The sequence below is a fragment of the Zingiber officinale genome, chromosome 11B (genome assembly GCF_018446385.1).
Source record: "Zingiber officinale cultivar Zhangliang chromosome 11B, Zo_v1.1, whole genome shotgun sequence".
Lineage (NCBI taxonomy): Eukaryota > Viridiplantae > Streptophyta > Magnoliopsida > Zingiberales > Zingiberaceae > Zingiber > Zingiber officinale.
Window position 1 is genome coordinate 923,977 of NC_056007.1, and position 17,081 is coordinate 941,057.

Here is a 17,081-nt window from a genome sequence, read left to right on the forward strand (position 1 = left end):
GTTTCATTTTTATTTTTCTAAAAAATATATATTTTATTTCTAATTCTCCTTTTTATAAAAAATACAGTGAAAATTGCCAACCAATAATATTTTTCTTTGTTTTCAGGAAAAAAAAAGAAAATAAGTAAACCAAATGATTTGCTTTAAATTAAGCAACTTAGTTATTTTTTTAATCTTTGAGGGAAAAAGATAAAAAAAAAATAAACATTCTTGGGTCGAAGTAGAAAAGTAGGAGGCTTTTAATAATTGTTTTTGTTTTCAGGGGATGAATTAGATAATTAATTATAAAATAGTTGGACCAATCCAAGTGCCGTAGCTTTGCAAATGCCTCACTTGGCCACAATAACAATTTAGTTCCTTAATTTATATTTTGGCAAAAAATCTGAACAAACATAAAATCATTTTAATTTCTTAATATTAGAATTTGGTGGTGGGTCAGTTGAATTTTATATAATTACAGTGTTGTTAGTTGAAAAAAGCTAATTTAGTCAAAAGAATATATGGAGGGTCAACCACGCTGTCATATGCACGCATTATATATTAAAATAAATAAATAAATAAAATATCTTTTTTTAAAAAAGGTTAAACTTTTGGATGAGACAATTCAAACTAATAAAACGAATGACCCAAAAGAGACTAATAAAGCAAAAGGAAAGTAGTTTATTGTTAAAATGTTAGAGAATATGCTTAAAGGTCTATAATGTTTGGAGTGAAATGCCATTTTCCTTTATTTAACATAAAAGCCCAAACTAATTGAAGATTTGGCTCATAACCACTGATCAAAATGTTGTCCTGAAAAACAAAAGCGTGCTTCTCCTACCAACGCGAAGCAGGGATCCGCTACCCTCTTCTAACGGTCCAGATCCAACCTGACCTTTGATCTAACGGTTCAAAATGCTTCTTCTCCAGCTATTGGCCAAGTCGCAGTCTTTTTATTTCCACGCAAGTTCCTCCAAATCCAAATCTCGAGCGAAGAAGAGGCGGAGGAATCGAAGACATGGCCGCCTCGTCCACAGCGAACGCCTCCGGCGCCATCACCGGCCTCGCCGTCTCCAGCCGCAGCTCCCCCTCTGCCTCCCACGCCGACCGCCTCGCCGTCCCAGCCTCCGCCGCCGGGTTAGCCCTCGGCGCCCGCTCTCTCGTTGCCTCTTCCTCCTCCCTTCGATTCCATCAGCATGGCCTTCCCCGAATCGCCGCTCGCCGCGCGATCGCAGTCAAGGCCGCCGCGGTCGAGACGCTCCAGACCGCCGCCGCTGAGGCTCTCGTCGAGAAGTCCATCAACACCATCCGGTTCCTCGCCATCGACGCCGTCGAGAAGGCCAACTCCGGACACCCCGGCCTCCCCATGGGATGTGCCCCGATAGGACACATCTTGTACGACGAGGTCATGAGGTACAACCCGAAGAACCCTTACTGGTTCAACCGAGATCGATTTGTGCTCTCCGCCGGCCATGGATGCATGCTCCAGTACGCCTTGCTCCACCTTGCTGGCTACGACAGTGTTAAGGTTTGGCCTGTAACCTTTACTGAGTTTTACATCCAGATTTGATGTGGATATTACCGACCACGCTGGGAGCTTGGCGTTTATGGATTTTTTTTTCTTTCCTTTATCATCGGCTTATTAGATCCGAATATTGTTGGATCTTGGTTGTTGATGCTTCTTCTCGTTGTTCTTTATTTCAATTATCTCTTTGTCTGGTAACTTCTGAATTCTCGTTACTACCCCTTTTCCTTAGCTATTTGTTCGAATACTTGTTTGCTTGCTACTTCGTTTGTCCTTTTATCAGAAATACTGACAAAATTGTTTTTCCTCTGTTCTTAACCATGGTATGTTTACTATTTTTGAAGTATAGATCTTAAGATGCCAGCACTTTTTCCAATTGATCTGTTTGATTTAGCCGTGTTTGCGTTTACCAGCAAACTAACTGATCTGTTTTAACCAATTTGATTTTAGATTGAAGACATACAACAGTTCCGTCAATGGGGAAGCAGAACACCTGGTCATCCTGAGAATTTTGAAACACCCGGCATTGAAGTTACTACTGGTTTGTTTATTTGATATGTTTATCATTAAGGAATTATTGCTCATTCTAGATCAATCCTTCCCTTGCTTCCTTTAATTCATTACTTTTAAGAGTTTAAGATACTGATTGGTTGTCATGAAATGATAAAGGGCCACTGGGTCAGGGTGTTGCCAATGCTGTTGGTTTGGCACTTGCTGAGAGACATCTAGCTGCCCGATTCAACAAGCCTGACAATGAAATCGTTGACCATTACACGTAATTGCTCTTCGCATCCAATTCTTTCCTTGTTATCTTGCTTGGTTCATTCATTTGACTGATTTGGTAATATGTTTCAGATATGTTATACTTGGGGATGGTTGCCAAATGGAGGGTATTGCTAATGAAGCATGTTCTCTTGCTGGGCATTGGGGTCTTGGAAAACTCATTGCATTGTATGATGATAACCACATTTCTATTGATGGTAACACGGAGATTGCATTTACAGAAGATGTTAGTGCTCGTTTTGAGGCTCTTGGATGGCATACCATCTGGGTAAAGAATGGTAACACTGGCTACGATGATCTTCGAGCTGCCATTAAGGAGGCAAAGGCAGTGAAAGACAAGCCCACACTTATCAAGGTTTGTTGAGCTTTTTTCTGAGCAATAAGAATGTAGCTAAGTAGTTGTGTTTACTGTGGGATTCAGAGATTTGATTGAGTACTGTATCCTTTCAGGTGACTACTACAATTGGATTTGGATCACCAAACAAGGCTAACTCATACAGTGTACATGGAAGTGCATTGGGTGCCAAAGAAGTCGATGCAACTAGACTAAATCTTGGGTGGCCATATGAGCCTTTCCATGTACCCGAAGAAGTCAAGAAGTAAGCAAATATGGAATCCCTATTCTATTTGTCAAATATATTTAAACCTTCATATATAAATTTTTCTCTATGTATTCTAGTCATTGGAGCCATCATATCCCTGAGGGGTCTGCTCTTGAAGCCAAATGGAATGCGAAGTTTGCAGAGTACGAGAAGAAGTACAAGGATGAAGCTGCAGAGCTAAAATCTATTATATCAGGAGAACTGCCTGCAGGTTGGGAGAAAGCTCTTCCGGTGATGCTACTTTACTTTATTACCTTTGTTCTTTTTCCTGTATTTCCGTAGGCAATGTGTTTATATTTAACCCAAATGCTTTGCTCCTTCTCCAGACATACACCACTGAAAGTCCTGCAGATGCTACCAGAAACTTATCACAACAGAATTTGAATGCACTCGCTAAAGTGCTTCCAGGACTTCTTGGTGGTAGTGCTGATCTTGCTTCTTCGAACATGACTTTGCTTAAAATGTTTGGTGACTTCCAAAAGGGCACACCTGAAGAGCGTAATGTTCGATTTGGTGTTAGGGAACATGGGATGGGTGCTATCTGCAATGGCATTGCCTTTCACAGCCCAGGCCTTATTCCATATTGTGCCACCTTCTTCGTCTTTACTGACTACATGAGGGCAGCCATGAGGATCTCAGCTTTGTCCGAGGCAGGAGTCATCTATGTGATGACACATGATTCGATAGGCCTAGGGGAAGATGGTCCAACCCATCAGCCAATTGAGCACTTGATAAGCTTCCGAGCGATGCCCAACATTCTAATGCTCAGGCCTGCCGATGGGAATGAGACTGCTGGGGCCTACAAGGTTGCAGTGCTCAACAAGAAGAGGCCATCGGTTCTTGCTCTCTCTAGGCAGAAGCTGGCTCAGCTTGCAGGGACATCGATCGAAGGGGTTGAGAAGGGTGGATATGTCATTTCAGATAATTCCTCCGGTAACAAACCAGATTTGATATTGATTGGAACTGGTTCCGAATTAGAAATAGCAGCCAAAGCTGCAGATGAACTGAGGAAGGAGGGCAAAACTGTACGTGTGGTATCTCTTGTTTGCTGGGAGTTGTTCGATGAGCAAACAGTCGAGTACAAGGAGAGTGTCTTCCCTTCAAATGTCACTGCTAGGATTAGCATTGAAGCTGGAGCCACGCTTGGATGGGAGAAGTATGTCGGAAGCAAAGGCAAGGCCATCGGTATTGACCGGTTCGGCGCTAGTGCTCCTGCTGGGAGAATATACAAGGAGTTCGGCATCACAGCGGAGAATATCATTGCCGCAGCCAAATCTCTATAAGCTGAACTTGTTCAAGAATTCTCTCCGTCTTGATTCCAAAGACAACTAGGTAATGATATCTTGAGTTTGAGAACACTTGAGGAATTAGAACTTGCTTAAGACACTGTCTTTTGCCCCCCTAATAAATTTTCGTATGTTCTTGAGCATTTCATTCTTATATTTGAAGAAAACAACTTCTTAATATCTAGGACAGCAGATGATTATATTGGATTTGTGTAATCATACGTTGCTCTTTGTTATTTGTCGAAACTTTGAACTTGTTAACCTTAACAATTTGTGGTTTTATTCCTTATTATTTGTTTTCTCTTTGTATTATTATGCTTTGTTTGTATGCATCTATTTCTATAGCTGAACATATGCATGGTCATATATGGCTGAAGATTTGGATTAGGTTTTGTATTGACCACTGGAGATGGTTGGATGGGAACATTCACTCTATTTATGGTCTCTATTTTTGCAAATCCTATGGAATTTTACATTCAAGAGTGATTCTAACTGAACATAATGCTATAGATTAACTCACATGAAATGAAATTATTCAGAAAATTAGACAATGAACACATAAATGAAAAGGATTAGAAACTAGAAAACACACATGAGAGGATTATATTAATTTTTCTACAAATTTCTTGAATAGATTAGATTAGCATTGCATATCAAGTCATTAACCTTTTGTATTGAATTTTGACCTTTTATTATTATTTTTCTAATTAATGTTACTATGAGAATATTCATATTCCTCTTAGTAATAGCTTCAATGAGTCGTCATCCTTGAACTAAGAAAGCCCTAATTCTTGGGACAAGCAAATCACATTAGTGGTGCCACTGAGCATGCCTAGTCTGATACAACTCCGGCCGGGCATGACTTGGGTTGGGTTCTTCAAATTTATTCATTTTGTTTTAATTCTATTTCTTATTAGATATAAAAACGCTTTCAAATAAATTTAAAATCTGAAAACTTTTGGAACTGAGAAAATTCTTAGATTTGAACCATAGCAGACACTTCTTTCTAATTAATTAAACAAACATAACTCTCCCTGGAATACTTAATTGCTAGAACTGATAGTTCATCTTGGGAGGAACACTTAAGATGGCAACTTTAGGGACCATATCTTTACCTTGCACATTCAATGCACAATGCAACCTCTGAAATATAACTAGACGTTTGAGCATCTGATGGATCAGGAAGGAAGCTCTCGATGTCCTCTGCATTTGATGGTGTCCATGAGTGCTGCTTGAACTTTCTCATGTTTGTTAGCTGGTCGGCCACATCCTTCATCGTAGGTCTTTCTTCTCCCCTTGCACTCAAGCACTGCACTGCCAGCTCTCCAATTCTTTCAATCAGCTGTACATCTCCTTCACCTGTCCCTTGATTATTTAAGTGTTCCTCAAGTCGACCCTCTTTCCTGGCCAAAATGAAGCATGCAAGACTCGTTTGTTCTCCATTCTCTTCAAAATAAATTATCTTCTTACGTGTCAGTAATTCTAAGAGCACTACACCAAAGTTATACGCATCCCTTTTTCAGTTAATTTGCATGTTTTGAACGGGTCTAAGTAACCGTGGGTCCATTGAGTGGGCAAAACTAGAGGAGATAAATCATATAAGTAGATAGAAGATGAATTATACAAGATATAGAGATTTATATTCCGTCAGTTTTGAGATTCAACTATTTGACCTTAAATGATAAACCTCTATTCACTTACTACCTTAGCTATGCCCGTGGGGGCAACCACAGGTCTTTGAGCTAAGTTAGAAAATTGCTCTTCATCCTTGGGATTTAATCTTGAAGTTTTGAAATCAAAAATTTTTGCATTGTAATTTTCATGTAGGAGGATGTAATCAGACTTCACGTCTCCATGAATGATTAGAGGTGTGTCCGTTGTATTATGGTAAAATATATTTATAATTTATTTATCTGTATTTAATAGGGGATCGATGATACTAAATTATATGGGATAAATATTATCATCTTTTGCTATGATGAATGATTAAAGGTGAAGTCAAAGAATGTAAATAAGCAAGAGCATCAATAGAATCACAAGCAAAGCTTAAACGCACAGCCAAGGGGCGGTTATCTATGTTCCTGTTGTTGATTAGATCAAATAAGTTACCATTAGGGATAAAGTCATAGACCAACATGGGAACCTCCACTTCCAACCAATAATCCAACAGCTTGACTATGTATTTTGGTAAAAATATTAAAGGTGTTTCAATGCTAATGAGGATTAAAAGCATTGTTATTAACTATGTGAGGTGTGAGGTGTGAGGTGTGATGATTTTTAAAATATTTATGTGAAAGTCAAACTTAGGAGATCACTCCAAGCAAAAGTGATTTGAAAGATCAATCTACATATTTGCTCACGTCAAACCAATTTATTTTGAAATTTAAATGACAAAGCAAGCAAAGAAGAATCAAAGAAAACTAATAATTAAATTTAAATGCCAAAGGGGTCTAGAACATAGACGAAACTTGGCTGATTGCTTATAACTTGATCAGATGGTCCGAGAGTCTCAGATTTGGTATGCTCACTTATGATTTGGCCGAGCGACATGAGAATTTGGGACATAGACACGAGGGCATGTTCGCTTATAATTTGACTGGATGGTCTGAGAGTCTGGGACTTGGTCATGAGGGTATACTCACTTATAACTCGGCCGAGTGGCACGAGAGTCTAGGACATAGGCATGATGGTAGTCTCGCTTATAACTCGGTCGGTGGTCCAAGAGTTTGGGACTTGGTTGTAAGGGTATGCTCACTTATAACTCGACTGAACGTAACTAAAGTCTAGGACATAGGCGCGAGGGCAGGATTGCTTATAATTTGGCCGAGCGACATGAGTGTTTGTGATATAGGCGCAGGCAGGTTCGCTTATAACTCGGTCGGATAGTCCAAGTGTCTAGGACATAAGCGCAAGAGTAGAGTCACTTATAACTCAGCCGGATAATTTGAGAGTTTAGGACATAGGCGCGAGGTCAAACTCACTTATAACTCGGTCGGATGATCTGAGAGTTTGGGATTTGGTCATGAGGGTAAACTCACTTATAACTCGATCAGATGGTCCGAGAGTCTGATACTTGGTCGTGATGGTATGCTCACTTATAACTTGGCTAAGCGGCATAAGAGTTTGGGATATAGGCGCGAGGGCAGGCTTGCTTATAACTCGGTTGAATGGTCCAAGAGTCTGGGATAGTCGATTGGATGGTTGCTAGTGTTTTGGAGGTACGGTGTATAACTTGAATGTCTTGAAGAGTGGAGGCACAGTATTTGACCTGATTGCCTTGGAGAGTGGAGACACAGTGTATGACCCGAGTGTCTTGGAGGGTGGAGACACGGTATATGATCTAAATGCCTTGGAGCTGGGATACACGATATATGACTCGAATGCCTTGGAGTTTGGATTTTCTTCTATGCCAGAAGTAGGGATATATTTTAAATTTTTAAAATATAAAATCTAGATAATAGACTTATCTATCGAGCTGACCTTAGCAGATAATCTCCCGCTGTTAAGTAGGGACGAGGAGCAACCTGGTATGGATGAGCTGCCGGTTGGGGCTACTGAATGAATGACTGATTGAGAATTATCCTAAATGGAGATGCCGAGTAGATTTTCCGAATGAAATTGCCACAATTTAAAATTCTTGCAATTAGAGCTATTTTGAGGTGGTTGATCGGATTGAAATTTTGGTCCTTTAGAATTTTGGACCAGATGCTCATTTTGTCGATCAGACTTGCCTTGCCAGTTGGACATTGCCCATTCTGATTTTTGTCGATCAGCTTTTACTTGGAGATGTCGATCATACTTTACGTGAAGATGCCAATTGGATGTGCTTTTAGTTAATTTGGAGAACTTGCCGATCATGACCAATTTGGAGATCTAGCGGATTAGATGTTTGGTTTGAGCGTTAGCTAGGATCTTCTCCCTATGCTCTTGAAGGAGGCCCTCAAGAGGAGAGCGAGGATGATAATTTATTCTCTTCTCCTGACTCCGCCATTCAACGGAGCATTTTGACATACTAATGACATTCACTAGTAGCATAATGATGAGATTAAAGGTAGTCACAAAAATATCGGTGCTTTCAAGAAGCGACCAATTTGGCGTGAAAGTCGATTCTGGGACATCTTCCACTTCTTGTACTGCTCTTGCTTCTTGAACCGACGGAGGGTTCAACCAAGGATTTCGAGGGCACATTGGAAGTGGTGATGATTTCTGATCGATTTGGCCGATCGGAGCTGGAATAGTCACTTCCTTTTTCTGGACGGACTGTACCTCCTCTACATTGATATACTTGGTTGACCTTTCTGGTAGATGGTTGAAGTCTTTTGGGGGCTTCTTAATTAAAGATCAGAAGAAGTCCCCATCAGTGAGCCCTTGCGAGAAGTCACTCACTAGAATTTCTGTGGTGGCCGTAGAAACATCCATGACCACTTGGTTGAAACATTTGATGTACGCTCGCATGGATTCCTTGGTTCCTTGTGTTGGTTGCTACTCGGAAAACCTAGAGGTTCCACTGTACAAAATTTTGTACAAAGGTCTGAACCTTTTCCTAGCTACCATGTGTTCTTTTAAATTAAATTTTGGATCGCCTGCGGAACTTAACACGTTTGATCCAAAACTTAATCTATTTGTTCTTTTAGGTTTTGACTTGGATCTCCTGCGGAACTTAACACGTTCGACCCAAATCACCTTAAGTTATTAATTCCATTAAATATTAATTTCCATAATTGGTTCCCAGTACTGACGTGGCGAGGCACATGACCTTCTAGGATATGGGAGCAACCACCACCGACTAGACAAAACCTTTTATAGAAATCTAATATTTAATTTCCTAAAATAACTTTAGGTTAACCAAAAAGAACAATCAAATCACAAGGAAAAATAAAACAAAAGAACACAACTTCGAAAAACATATTCGAAATACTAGAATCGTAAGCCTCTTGTATTTAGTATTATTTCCATAAATAACTAGTATGATGCGGAAAAGAAAAAACTACTAGTTATACCTTCTAGAAAGACCTCTTGATCTTCTACCGTATTCCTCTTCTAACCTCGGACGTTGTGTAGGTAACGATCTTCCGAGATGAGAAACCACCAATCACCTTCTTCTTCCTTGCAAGTTTCGGCCATCAAAACATCTTCTAGGATGAAGAGGTTCGGCCACCACCACCATGCTCCAAGGGATGCTATAAACAAGGCTTGCTTTCTCTCCTTCTTCTCCTTCCTTGATCCGGCCACTAACAAAAGCTCCACCAAGAGATATGTTTCGGCCAACAAGAGGAGAGGAGAGAAATAGGGCCGGCCACCAAAACCAAAGAGGAGAGGAAAGAAAAAGAATAGAAGTTCTTATCATGAAGGCTCCTCTACCTCCTCTTTTACAATCCTTGGTTTTGGCAAATAAGGAAATTTTAATAAAAACTTCCTTAATTCTTTTGCCATGAAAAGGAAAAATTTATTTAATTAAAAATAATTTTTCTTCTCACAATTATAATGGCCGGCCACACCTATTCTCCAAGCAAATAAAAATTTTAAACACAAATTAAAACTTCCTTATTTGCTTCCGGAAATTTTATAAAAAATTTCTCCCATAATTTTAATCCCTTCATAATTGGTTAATAAAAAGGGAATTTTATAAATTAAAATCTTTCTTTTAAACATGTGGATAAAAAGAAAGTTATCTCTAAAAATTAAAATCTCTTTTAATCTACAAATAAGGAAAGATATCAAATCTTTTCTTAATCTCTTGTAGAAACTTATAAAAGAGAATATTTAATTTTTAAACTTTCTTTTAAATCATGAACATGGTTAAAAAGGAAAGTTTTTCTTAAAATTTAAAATCCTCCTTTAATCAACAAATAAGGAAAGATTTCAAATTTTAAACTTTCTTTTAAACATGTAGATGATTTTCAAATAAGAAAAGTTTTTACCAAAAATTAAAACCATCCTTTTAAACTACAAATAAGGAAAGAGATTAATCTCTTCTCTTAATCTTTGTAGAAAGCTATAAAAGGAAATTTTTAATTTTAAACTCTCTTTAAAATCATGAAATCCACATAAGAAATAATTTTAATAAAATCCTTTTAATATTCTAGTGGCCGCCACCCAAGCTTGGGACCCATGCTTTGGCCGGCCACCTACATGGCCCATCCTCTTGGTCTTGGCCGGCCCTAGCTTGGGTTCCAAGCTAGCTTGGCCCCATTGGATGGGTAAGAAGGTGGGTATGCGGTGGGTATAAATCTCTATATACTAGAGGCTACGATAGGGACCGAGAGGAGGAATTGGTTTTGGTCTCCCGATGAAATTAAGCATCCCGTGTTCGCCCCGAACACACAACTTAATTTCATCAATAATAATTCATTCTACTAAAGAACTATTATTGAACTACCGCACCAATCCCAAATTACATTTTGGGCTCCTTCTTATTATGAGTGTGTTAATCTCCCTGTGTTTAAGATAACAAATGTCCACTAATTAAGTAAGTTACTGACAACTCACTTAATTAATATCTAGCTCCAAGAGTAGTACCACTCAGCTTCATCGTCATGTCGGACTAAGTCCACCTGCAGGGTTTAACATGACAATCCTTATGAGCTCCTCTTGGGGACATTCTCAACCTAGATCACTAGGACACAGTTTCCTTCTATAATCAACAACACACACTATAAGTGATATCATTTCCCAACTTATCGGGCTTATTGATTCATCGAACTAAATCTCACCCATTGATAAATTAAAGAAATAAATATCAAATATATGTGCTTATTATTATATCAGGATTAAGATCACACACTTCCATAATAACTGAGGTCTTTGTTTCTTTATAAAGTCAGTATAAAAGAAACGACCTCTAATGATCCTACTCAATACACTCTAAGTGTACTAGTGTAATTATATAGTTAAGATAAACTAATACCTAATTACACTACGACCTTCCAATGGTTTGTTCCTTTCCATTATGGTCGTGAGCTACTGTTTATAATTTATAAGGTACTGATAACATGATCCTCTGTGTGTGACACCACACACCATGTTATCTACAATATAAATTAATTGAACAACTACATTTATCATAAATGTAAACATTTGACCAATGTGATTCTTATTTCTAGATAAATGTTTATACCAAAAGCTAGGCTTTTAGTATACACTCTAACAATCTCCCACTTATACTAAAAGACTAAGTTGCCATATCTGCTGCCATACATCTGATTCCCATGCCTTTCAAAAAGCTCTTGCCTTAAGGACCTCAGGTTATCATCTGATGTAATCTAGGCGGCAACAACTTCTCCTCGTTTATACAATTTCTCGTATTGGGTGGTACTTGCGCTCTATTGTGTTTTCTTGCCTTATAGACTTATGGTTTCTTCAAGTTTGCTACTGCACCAATGTTATTACAATAAATTGTAATAATCTTTGTACAAACCAGAAATCATATCTAAGTCTATCTTGAGGTTATTGAGTCATTCAGCTTTTATGGCTACCTCAGAGACTTGCCATATACTCAGCTCCTATGGTGGAGTCCAGAAAAACACCAATACTTATCACTCTTCCATAGTTATGACTTTACCTCCTAAAGTAAACACAAAACCCCGAGGTTGACTTATTATTGTCCCTATCCGATTGGAAGTAAAAATCCATGCAACCCACAGGGACTAAATTAACTGCCTTGTAAGCTAGCATATAATCTCTAGTTCCTCTAAGGTACTTTAATATATGCTTTACTGCAGTCCAATGTCCTTGTCTAGGGTTACTTTGATATCTGCTAACTATGCCCTTGGCAAAACAGATTTCTGATCTCGTGCATAGCATACATTAGGTTGTCTAACTGCCGAAGCATAAAGAACTGCCTACATGTCCTCAATCTCCTTTGATGTCATCAGAGACATCTCTTTAGATAAAGACACTCCATACTTAAAAAGTAAGAAACCTTTCTAGGAGTTTTGCATGCTTAAAACGAGCAAGGATTTTTCTGATGTATCAAGCTTGGGATAAGTAAAATATATTTTTTCTTGCGATCCCTTATTACTTTGATCTCAAAAATATATACATTCTCCCAAGTCCTTTATATCGAATTATTTGGACAACCATACCCTTACTTCTGACAACATTTTGATATTGTTTCCAACTATCAAAAATGTTATCTACGTATAGTACAAGAAATACCACCACGTTTCCATCACACCTTTTGTATACACAAGACTTATCCGTTTACTCAATAAATCCATAGGTCTGGATTACTTTGATAAACTAGATGTTCCAAGACCTTGAAGCTTTGCATCAGTCCATAGACTGATTGAGCTTGCACACATGATGCTCTTAGCCCTTTGTAATGAACCCTTCTGGTTGCTTTATATGGATGCTTTCTTCAAGACTTCCATTAAGGAATGTTGTCTTGTTATCTACTTAGATAAAAGTATCCGGATAGACTTAAGCATGACTACCAGTGAAAAAGTTTCCTTTTTCATCTAGCCTTGCTTTGAAAGTTTCTACCTTCCTGTCTATCCCTCTTTTCCTATTATAGACCTTTTTATACCCAAAGGCTTTTACACCATTTGGTGGTTCTACATGCTTCCAGATTTTATTAGAATACATATATTCTAATTCTGTTATTCATTACTCTTTGCCAAGATGTTGCATCTTTATCTTGGAGTGCTTCGTCATATGTCCGGAGATCAGATTCATGTCCTCCAGGGATAGAGTCCAAAAACTCTCCCAAAACATGAATCCTTTTAGGTTGCCTAACAACCCTCCCACTACGACAAGACACTTTCTGTAATTGTGTATCATTTGTGATACGTGTTGCAGTTTCCTTGTGGTATCTCATCTTGTACAATTGGTACTAGATTAGACATGTCTTTTATTATTTCCTTAAGAACAAATTTTCTTATGGGCACGTGGTTTATTACATAGTCCTTTTCTAAAAATCGGTCATTGATGCTAACAATGACCTTCTGATTTTTAAGGCTATAAACCTACTTTCATTTCTCTAGGATAACCCACAAACAAGTGAATTCCTGTCCAACTTATCATTGTCTCTCTTCAGCATATGTGCTGGACTACCCGAATCCGAATATGCTTCGAAATAGGCTTACGCCTATTCAGCAATTCTATATGAGTAGAGAGTTCTGACTTTGGAAGGTGCTATATTCACTTCCGTTTCCAGAGTATATCCTAAAAATGATTTTGGTAATATTCTAAATAACTCATCAATCTACTTATTTCCATAAGAGTCTTATACCTTCCTTTTTCTACACCATTCTGTTGGGGTGTACCAGGTGCAGTTAGTTGGAATTGAATCCCTACTTCTAATAAGTGACTCCTAAATTCTCCCAAGAGGTACTTGCCACTATGTTCTAACCATAGTGACTTTTACTTTAACATTTCTCCGCATCAGCCTTGTACTATTTGAACTAATCAAAGTACTTAGTCTTGCGGTACATTAAGTAAATTTATTTGTATCTTGAATAGTTGTCTATAAAATAGACGAAATATTCAATACTACCTCTTGTCTGGATAGTCATAGGATCACACAAATCAGAATGAACCAATTTCAACATATCTTTGACTCTATACCCCTTAGACTTAAAAACTTCTTGGTTATTTTTTCTTCCAAGTAAGACTCACAGATTGGAAAGATTTCCACTACCAATGAACCCAAAAGTTCATCAGCTACCAATGAATCCTACTCAAGTTAATATAACCTAGCCTTAGATGCCAAAGATATTAATGGTTCATTTCCGAAGGTTGCTTTCTCTTAAAATTAGAAGATGTGTTACTAATTTCCATTTGTTGCATCGTGGGAGTTATTGGATTTATAAATTGCCAACCAACGTACCAGAACAGATAACTTTCCTCTTTTTTCTTAATAACAACTTTGTTATTAAAAGAGGCAGAATATCTAGTTCTTTGAATAGTTTAGAAACTGAAAACTAGTTCTTTCTAAACTTGGTGCGTAAAGACAATTACTTAAAAATCCATGTTTTATTCTTATCAAAAGATAAACATCTCCCACTGCAACATCTACCATTTTTACAGTAGTGCCCATGTGGACGGTGTTTTAATTTTCATTTAGTTGTCGGGTTTCCTGGAACCCTGCAATGAATTGCGGACATGATTGATGACATCTGTATCTACACTCCAGGTTCTGGTAGATAACACCACTAAACATGTTTCAACTAATGAATTAAATACACCTATATTGTTCTTAGTTCTAAGAAGATAGTTTACCTTAATGTCCAAGTCCTATTTCCAATCATTACAATTGAGACTACTAAGTCTTTTCTATAGTATAACAACTAGGGGATTGACAAACATTTTAAATCCTAAGAATCACAAAAATATTTGGTCAAGATCAATTCTTTAAAATCCCCATGAATTTTGTATGTCACGATAGTGTGGACGTATACAAAATCAAAGAGGAGATTTTATCCATTAATTTTATTATCTCGTCAACTTTACTTTATGACGAATAAAATTAATAGTTGATCTGTCTTTGATCAAATATTTGGTCAAAACTTTTTGAATTTAAAATAACATTGATTTCTCAAACAATATTATTTAAATTCACCAACACCTCAAACACCGTGAATTTTGCATGCCACGTTAGTGTGGACGTATACAAATTCAACATTTGTAAAAGGAGGGTTTTAACCCATTAATTTTATTATCTTGTCAACCTAACTTTTTGACAAATAAAATTAATAGTTGGTATCATTTGGTCACACAAATAATAGCAGTGACTCCGATGGGGAGGATACTATTAGATGTGTCTAAGTGTATACCATTACTTGACACTAAGTCCATTAATAAGATTATGCCCCTTCCGTTGGGGAAGATCACACGCTCTTAATTAACTTCCTATAGTCATCCAAAAATGGAAGTCTGTTCTAGTGATCCACAAACAAGCTCATCCGTTATGGAGGAAGGCACTCAGAGCCAACGCGCAAGCTTGTTTGCATCACTTACAAACCAGTAATGGAGACCATGGGATTTACTTAAAAATCCCTCTCCCACTTAGTTATTTATAAATGAGGAATTTTAACTATGCTAGTCTACCTAACATGCATACTAACAAGCACACACAACACAGCATAAAAAGCAATAAATAGAAAAACTAATTTTCAACTATTATGGCTTTTATCTATTGCTGTCCTCCGTGTGTCGCCAACCCTAGCTGCTGCCATCTTTGGCCACCGCCACCGGGTCTAGTTATCGCATCCATCTTGCTCCTTGTTCCGCTGCGCCTCTGGTCCTCAAAAGGTTCCACACCTTTGCAAGATTCGATCCGCGACATAAATAGAATTTTACATTTTTCGATCCTATATTCCTCGAAGGAATGTACATGTAAACTAGATCAAACATAAAACAAAATTTACATTCATCGATCCTATATTCCATAAAAGGAATGTACATGTAACTAGATCAAAAAATAAAATCCTAATAAAACTAAATACAGCTCCTGCTGTATTTTATAATACAATCATGCACACACATATAAATGCCCTTGACATGTCCAAGGGTCCAATCACACACATAATAACTATAAGCCATAATAGTTGGATCCTGCATCCATAAAGTTAGCACATCCTACTATTAACCTGCCTAAATTATGTATGACATGTGCATAATTAAACTAATACCAAATACACAGAGGCAAAATCCTAGATATGATACCAATTGTTGGTTGCTACTCGGAAAACCTAGAGGTTCCACTGTACAAAATTTTGTACAAAGGTCTGAACCTTTTCCTAGCTACCATGTGTTCTTTTAAATTAAATTTTGGATCGCCTGCGGAACTTAACACGTTTGATCCAAAACTTAATCTATTTGTTCTTTTAGGTTTTGACTTGGATCTCCTGCGGAACTTAACACGTTCGACCCAAATCACCTTAAGTTATTAATTCCATTAAATATTAATTTCCATAATTGGTTCCCAGTACTGACGTGGCGAGGCACATGACCTTCTTGGATATGGGAGCAACCACCACCGACTAGACAAAACCTTTTATAGAAATCTAATATTTAATTTCCTAAAATAACTTTAGGTTAACCAAAAAGAACAATCAAATCACAAGGAAAAATAAAACAAAAGAACACAACTTCGAAAAACATATTCGAAATACTAGAATCGTAAGCCTCTTGTATTTAGTATTATTTCCATAAATAACTAGTATGATGCGGAAAAGGAAAAACTACTAGTTATACCTTCTAGAAAGACCTCTTGATCTTCTACCGTATTCCTCTTCTAACCTCGGACGTTGTGTAGGCAACGATCTTCCGAGATGAGAAACCACCAATCACCTTCTTCTTCCTTGCAAGTTTCGGCCATCAAAACATCTTCTAGGATGAAGAGGTTCGGCCACCACCACCATGCTCCAAGGGATGCTATAAACAAGGCTTGCTTTCTCTCCTTCTTCTCCTTCCTTGATCCGGCCACTAACAAAAGCTCCACCAAGAGATATGTTTCGGCCAACAAGAGGAGAGGAGAGAAATAGGGCCGACTACCAAAACCAAAGAGGAGAGGAAAGAAAAAGAATAGAAGTTCTTATCATGAAGGCTCCTCTACCTCCTCTTTTATAATCCTTGGTTTTGACAAATAAGGAAATTTTAATAAAAACTTCCTTAATTCTTTTGCCATAAAAAGGAAAAATTTATTTAATTAAAAATAAATTTTCTTCTCACAATTATAATGGCCGGCCACACCTATTCTCCAAGCAAATAAAAATTTTAAACACAAATTAAAACTTCCTTATTTGCTTCCGGAAATTTTATAAAAAATTTCTCCAATAATTTTAATCCCTTCATGATTGGTTAATAAAAAAGAAATTTTATAAATTAAAATCTTTCTTTTAAATATGTGGATAAAAAGAAAGTTATCTCTAAAAATTAAAATCTCTTTTAATCTACAAATAA

At 37.6% G+C, this 17,081-nt stretch overlaps 1 protein-coding gene across 1 annotated transcript; it reads left to right on the top strand.

The window, feature by feature from the left end:
* Nucleotides 1-944: 944 nt before the first annotated feature.
* LOC122034215 (transketolase, chloroplastic-like) lies at nt 945-4,433 on the top strand. Its single transcript, XM_042593362.1, has 7 exons — nt 945-1,507; nt 1,955-2,045; nt 2,174-2,279; nt 2,360-2,642; nt 2,738-2,886; nt 2,967-3,120; nt 3,216-4,433. The coding sequence occupies exons 1-7, from the start codon at nt 998-1,000 to the stop codon at nt 4,170-4,172; spliced, it is 2,250 nt and encodes a 749-aa protein (XP_042449296.1). The 5' UTR covers nt 945-997; the 3' UTR covers nt 4,173-4,433.
* Nucleotides 4,434-17,081: the final 12,648 nt, after the last annotated feature.

What these genes read in the sequence shown, in the direction of transcription:
- LOC122034215 (XM_042593362.1), top strand. Translation starts at nt 998, where the DNA reads ATGGCCGCCTCGTCCACAGCGAACGCCTCCGGCGCCATCACCGGCCTC. An exon ending in GAAATCGTTGACCATTACAC is followed by an intron (nt 2,280 to 2,359) that starts GTAATTGCTCTT and finishes AATATGTTTCAG; the next exon opens with ATATGTTATACTTGGGGATG. An exon ending in ACAAGCCCACACTTATCAAG is followed by an intron (nt 2,643 to 2,737) that starts GTTTGTTGAGCT and finishes GTATCCTTTCAG; the next exon opens with GTGACTACTACAATTGGATT.